We start from the raw sequence: 7,045 nt of genomic DNA on the forward strand, positions 1-7,045 counted from the left end.
GTGGTGGGGGGAGGAAGTGGGGGTGGGGGTGGTAGAGGTGATGCAGGACTCCGGACAGTCCATGCGCACCTCTGCTCCCGGCAGCTATGTGCTGAAGGTGGTGGGTGGCGGGCCCACCCTGGACACCATCAGGGAATACAGCGAGGAGGATATCTACCGCTTCAACAGCCCCCTGGACAAGTAATCCCTGTGGGACCGGGCCCATAATCGGCCTTTCTTCCCCTGCAGGCCCCTCCATCTTCCCAGCCGCAGACCAGCCCTGGGCTGCAAACCCCGCCCATCTTGGTGTCTCAGGCCCCGCCCACAGCCCAGGCTCCTAGCATCCCACATGCTCGGTCCCGCCCACGGCAGGAGGCTCCGCTCACCCAATCCCCCCCCACTGCCCCCTCTCCCTTTGGGGCCTCTGCCCGCTGAGGCCCCGGCCCCACTGAGGTTACCCCTTCCTGCACAGGACTGGCAGCCTCATCTGGACCACAAGAAACACAACGACCACCGAAGACTCAGCCTTCAACATTTTGTCCCACAACAGTTTAGGCATTGAGTGAGTGCCGGGCCGACTGCACGCCCCCTTCTCCCCCACAGTCTGTCGGGCCTGTCCATCCCTTCTGCCTCTGGGAGACCTCCTGGTCCTCAAGCTACACTGACTGCCTTTGCGGTCCTCAAATGAGACCGATCTCTACACATGCTGGACCTTCTGTCTGCAGGACTGGTCACTCTTAATCTTTCTTCAGGCCTTAGTTCAGATGCCACTTCATCCAGGAGGACTTTTCTGACTGTTCTAGATGGGACAGTTTTGCTCTCATGTCCTCTTGTACGTTCCCCATTCTCACCCTGACCCCTCTGCCTGTGCTTCCTCCTTCCCAGCCCTTACCCCTCTGAGCTGTCGCTATCTCCTTTGGGGTCTGTCTCCCTTATAGTCCAGGTCCAGAATAGACAAATAATATTTGTTGAATGAGACAATGAACAAGTTAATTCATCCATGGTAGACATTTATTGACATTTGAATGGAGGTATTAATGAATGAATAAAACAATGAAGGAATAAGTTAGTATAGGGGAGATTCCCTGGTGGTCCAGTGGTTAGGACTCAGTGCTTTCACTGCTGGGGGGGCCTGGGTTCAATCCCTGGTCGGGGAACTAAGATCCCGCAAGCTGCGAGGCACCACCAAAAAAAAAAAAAAAAAAAAGCATATAGGACCTCAATAACTGGCCCTATAATAATGAAAGGAATAATAATAATGAAAGGAAGAAAATGATGCCATGACCAAATGAAGGAAGTGAATGAGTGAACAAAGTAGCCAACTTGCACCTATTCAGTATTCCACCTGCCTTTATTGAATGTATGAATGAAGATGTGACTTTGTACCTAGTAGCTGCTCCAGATTCACTTGTGGGATGAAGGAATAAAGGTAGCAAAGAATAAATGAGGAGGTGGCACGTAATAGGTATACAATCCATAATCTAGATGAATGCATAGTAACAGAGGAATTGACAGCTGGAGATGTAAAGACATGAGGAGATGAATGAGTAAACAAACAGCCTGTCACCTGGTAGGGGTTCAGTCAGCCTTATTGGCTAAAGTGGGTGAAGGAGTGAATCAGGGAGAAAAGTAGGAGATCGCACCTAGTTAGTACTCACCCAGAGTCTGTGGGATAGAGGGGAAGGTCAGGGACTGGCACGTGCTAGGCATGATTTGTACTACAAGTGCCTGAACTTGGGCCCCCAGGTGGCTCTGTATGGAGAGCTCGCCATGCCATGACACCATTCCGCACAGCATCTTTGCCTCCGAGTTCTTCTTCAAGGTGTTGGTGAGCAATAGGTGAGCCAGACACATGGCCCACTTGGGCTCGGGGGCTTCCTGTGGGGTGACCACCTCCTCCCCCGATCCCGAACCCCCATCCCGCATCCCCCAGAGGCGTGGACAAGAGCACATACTGCGACTACCAGCTCACCTTCCAGCTGCACATCCACGGGCTCCCACTCAGTGCCAGGCGGGCCTTCCTCATCCTCAAGGTGAGTGGCTGCCCTGGAGCTGCCCTGCTGCGTAGATGGGGGCCCCCAGGCTGCCCACCCATGCCTGTTGTGTGGTGCCTGCAGGTGTCAGCCAGCCTGTTTGTCGGTCTGGTGATCCTCTATGTCATCTCCTGCCTCCTGTCGCCCTATGTGGTGAAGGTCTGCAACGTCCTCTGCTGGAAGATCAACAACATCATCGCCTGGGAATCTTACACCTACAGTATCGCCTCCGACACCAGGGCCTTCAGCAACACCTCTGGGACCAAATCTGGGGAGAGCTCTGGGGGCACCTCCAGAGTTGTCTCCAAGGTGGCAGAGGAGAACAAGACTGACACTAAGGAAACCTTGAGGAAGAAGTCAATATCCTGAGCCTCTTACCGGCCCCAACTGCCACCCACCCTCATCCCTCGTTTCCTGGGCCACTTTGAACATGCAACCTGTCTCTCGCTCATCCCAGGCCTTTCTCCCTGTTTTGCTTGAATTTTCACTTCGCATTTTAGCACCAGCTGTGGGACCTTGTAAGGACTCATGTTCAATTAGTTTGTACCACTCAGCCACATACGTTATTAAAATATCAAAATCCTTCTGTGCCAAGCTGGTAAATAGTGGCTTCTCTGTGTGCCTGCCTACTCAGCCCCTCCCCAGAGTGCCCCTGACCTTCCTACAGTCCAGCAGGGTCCTCCATGACCCAGACCCGTTGCTATGACCTGCAGTCTGTTCTGATTGTTCAGTGCCCAGGTTTAATACTAGTTGTTAAATATTCTGAATGGCAACACGTATCTAGTGTCTGTCTTAAGGAGGGGGCTCTGGAGAGGTTAGAATTTTTGTTTTGGTTGCAAGTAGCAAACATTTCACTCAGTGGTCCGTATGGAAATGGTAATTTATGGACTTTGTTAAGATAGGCTTCAGGTACAGTTTGATCCAGAAGTCCTCAATGTCCATAGGATCCTGGCTCCACTTCTCTACCTTTCCCTGCTCTGCCCTTCTCTGAGGGTGGCCTCTGACCTCAGACCAGCCCACTTCACCGTCTGAGGCTGCACATCCACATGTCTTACTGTCCAGAGAAAAAAGGAGCTGAAGTCCAACATTCCCAGGCAAAAGTCCTGTCAGTCACTCTGATTGGGTGGGGTTGGGTCATAAGCTCACTACTTTACCACTCACTCTGCCAGACAGATGGGACCTTGATTGGGTTAAGCCTTTCAGAGCCCACCCCTGGAGCTGAGGGTTGTCAGTCCCTCCCTAATCTCTTGCTTATGTGTGGGGAAGGGCAGCTCTTGTAAGGAACCTGTGTGTCAAGAAGGGGAAAAGGACAGACCAAAAGGCCAAAAGCAAATGTGCCTTTGTACTCCACTCCCTGTCCACCCAATAGGCTCAACTCCAGCCCCTCCCCAGAGGTCCTGGGTGAAGGGACTATGCAGGTCCTCTGATCACCCCCTCCACTCCTTCACTGTAGAAGCAGAGCCCCAGGGGACACACCCTCTGAGGGGACACCAGGGCAGACACTTGGACCAGCTTGTCCGTGATGAGGCAGCATAGCTCCAGAGCAGGCAAGGCCACTGAGGTCACATTACAGAGCTTAGGAATTATCAGAAGAGCATTCAAGCTGAGAAGCTGAAGGACATGGTCAGATGTAGAAAGATGCTCTGGCTGCCCTGTGGAGTATGGCTCAGGACTCGAGGCCATAGGCCAGGGACCTGGGCAGGAGGGGATGGTGCTGGACCAAAGCCTGGTGTGGGAAGGAGGAGAAGGGACAGGAGGGAGGGATGCTTAGGAGGCCAAGTGAACAGGCTGTGAAGCTGACAGGCCATGGAAGGAGTGGGAGCAAGGGGGGGGCGTTTAGGAAAAGGCCCAGGCCTCTGCCCTGGGGACTGGGGGACAAAGAGGCTGTCCCTGAGATGAGGACTGGGGAGAAGGAACAGGTTTGGGGGAGACACTTAGGCCATTTGGGGTCATGGTTGGTGTGGGAGGTCTGACAGACTTCTAGAGGAGCCTGTCCAGGAGGCTGTGGGAACCTCAGGTCTGGGGCTCAGGAGGGAGGTCAGCGATGGCCAAGCAATACGCACGACGGTCAGTGGTACAGATACATCTATCAACAGACTTCATTGTATTGATGCGATTAAGGAGAATGTGATGAGATAACATCCTGGTTTGTTTTTTTTTTTTTTTTTTTTTTTTGCGGTACGCGGGCCTCTCACTGTTGTGGCCTCTCCCATTGCGGAGCACAGGCTCCGGACGCACAGGCTCAGCGGCCATGGCTCATGGGCCCAGCCACTTCGCGGCATGTGGGATCTTTCCGGACCGGGCCATGAACCCGCGTACCCTGCATCGGCAGGCGGACTCTCAACCACTGCGCCACCAGGGAAGCTCAACATCCTGTTTTGACCTAAGTCCATTCAGGCTGCTGTAACGGAAGACCATAGACTGGGTGGCTTACAAACAACAGAAATTTCTCAGAGCTCTGGAGGCTGGGAAGTCCAAGACCAAGGCGCTGGCAGATTCGGTGTCTGGTGAGAACCTGCTTCCTGGTTCATAGATGACCATCTTTTTACTGTGTTCTTACATGATAGAAGGGATGAGGAAGGTCACTGAGGTCTCTTTTATAAGGACATTAATCTCAAATATGAGGGTTCTGCCCTCACAGACTAATTGCCTCCTGATACCATTACATTGGGAGTTAGGTTTCAACAAAGGAGTTTGTGGGGAACACAAACTTTCAGTCCATAGCAGATCCCTTTTCTTAGATTATCAAGTAATCTTCATGATGTTCTATCAGGAAAATTCTATCATTGTCCCCATTTCATAGATGAAGAAACAGAGACTCAGGTGTGCAAACATGTATGATTACATGAATAGGTACCTGAAAAAGCTTTTTATAAAATTCAGCATCCATTCCTTATATTAATTCTAAGTCAAATAGAAATATAAGGAAACTGAGCAAGATTATCAAATTACCTGATTACCAAAGACAGATGAGACTTCCCTGGTGGCGCAGCGGTTGGGAATCCGCCTGCCAATGCAGGGGACACCGGTTCGAGCCCTGTGGGAAGATCCCACATGCCGCAGAGCAGCTAAGCTTGTGCGCCACAACTACTGAGCCTACACTGTAGAGCCCGTGAGCCACACCTACTGAGCCCGCACGCGTAGAGCCTGTGCTCCACAGCAAAGCTACCGCAATGAGAAGCACGTTCACTGCAACAAAGAGTAGCCCCCGCTCACCACAACTAGAGAAAAGCCCACGCGCAGCAATGAAGACCCAACACAGCCCAAAATAAATAAATAAATAAATAAATAAACAAGAAAAACAAAGACAGATGGCATATGGCAGTTAAATGCCAAAGCCATTTTCATTAAAATTTTATAGGTAGAGTCCACATATATGAAAAACTAGAGCTAATAAATGCGTTCAGCAAAGTTGCAGTACACAAAATCAACACACAAAAATCGGTCGCATTTCTATACACCAGCAATGAATAATCTGAAAAGGAAATTAAAAAAAAAATCCTATTTACAACAGCAACAACAAAAAGAATAAAAGTTTTAAGAATAAATTTATAGGGACTTCCCTGGTGGTCTAGCGGTTAAGACTCTGTGCCCCCTCAATGCAGGGGGCCTGGGTTTGATCCCTGGTCAGGGAATTAGATCCCACATGCTGCAACTAAAGATCCCGCGGGCCACAACTAAGACCCGGCGCAGCCAAATAAATAACTATTTAAAAAATAAATTTACGCGAGGAGGAAAAAGACTTGTATAGTGAAAGCTACAAAACATTGCTGAAATAAATTAAAGAAGACTTAAATAAATGGAAAAATATCCCATGTTCATGAATTAATATTGTCGACAATACTATCTGAATTAGTTTGCTAGGGCTGCCATAAGGAAATATCACAGACTGGATAGCTTAAACAACAGAAATTTATTTTCTCACAATTCTGGCCAGAAATTTAAGATCGCAGTGTCAGCAGGTTTGGTTTCTGAGGCCTCTCTTCTTGGCTTGCTGATGGCTGCCCTTTTGCGGTGTCCCCACTGTCTTTCCTCTGTGTGGTCACATCACTGGTGTCTCTTTGTGTGTCCAAAGTGCTCCTCTTATAAAGACTCCTTTCAGATTGGATTAGGGCCCACTGAGCCTCATTTTAAAGTAACCACATTTGGGGACTTCCCTGGAGGTCCAGTGGTTGACTCTGCGCTTCCACTGCAGGGGGCACAGGTTTGATCGCTGGTTGGGGAACTAAGATCCCAAAAGCCACGCAGGGTGGCCAAAAAAAAAAAAAAAAAGTTAAAACTATAAAACATAGGTGAAAATCTTGACCTTTGATTTGTCAGTGATTTCTTAACTATGATACCAAAAGTACAGGCAAAAAAAGAAAAAACAGATAAATTGAACCTCATCAAAATTAAAACCTTTTGTGAATCAAAGGATACCATCAAGAGAATGAAAAACCAACCCACAGAGTGGGAGAAAATATTTGTAAACCATATATCTGATAAAGACTAGTATATAGAAAATGAAGAACTCCTATAACTCAACAACAAAAAACCACAGGCAACTCAATTTTAAATGGCAAAGGACTTGAACAGACATTTCTCCAAAATAGATATGTAAAATAACCAGTAAGCACATGAAAAGATTGTTCAACATCATTAGTTATCAGGGAAATGCAAGTCAAAACCACAGTGAGATATCACTTCACATACATTAGGATAGCTATAATAATTAAAAAACAACAACAAATACAAGTGTTGGCAAGGATGTAGAGAAATTGGAACACTTGTATATTGCTGGTGGGAATGTAAAATTGTTCAGATGTCATGGAAAATAGTTTGGTCATTCCTCAAAAGGTTAAACATAGAATTACTGTAGGGGCTTCCCTGGTGGCGCAGTGGTTGAGAGTCTGCCTGCCAATGCAGGGGACACACGTTCGTGCCCCGGTCCGGGAAGATCCCACATGCCGCGGAGCGGCGGGGGGGCGCGGGCATGGCCGCTGAGCCTGCGCTCCACAACGGGAGAGGCCACAACAGTGAGAGGCCCGCGTACC

The 7,045-nt window shown here is 49.1% G+C and overlaps 1 protein-coding gene across 1 annotated transcript in view; it reads left to right on the forward strand.

The window, feature by feature from the left end:
- Positions 1-2,381, forward strand: part of CATSPERG (catsper channel auxiliary subunit gamma) — a 26,676-nt gene extending 24,295 nt beyond the window's left edge. The window contains exons 24-28 of the mRNA XM_007471109.1: positions 85-180; positions 452-541; positions 1,726-1,818; positions 1,913-2,012; positions 2,097-2,381. Coding sequence (XP_007471171.1) covers positions 85-180; positions 452-541; positions 1,726-1,818; positions 1,913-2,012; positions 2,097-2,381 — 664 coding nt within the window. The remainder of the gene's footprint in view (positions 1-84; positions 181-451; positions 542-1,725; positions 1,819-1,912; positions 2,013-2,096) is intronic.
- Positions 2,382-7,045: the final 4,664 nt, after the last annotated feature.

The sequence above is a fragment of the Lipotes vexillifer genome, unplaced genomic scaffold, assembly GCF_000442215.2.
Source record: "Lipotes vexillifer unplaced genomic scaffold, Lipotes_vexillifer_v1.1 scaffold182, whole genome shotgun sequence".
NCBI lineage: Eukaryota > Metazoa > Chordata > Mammalia > Artiodactyla > Lipotidae > Lipotes > Lipotes vexillifer.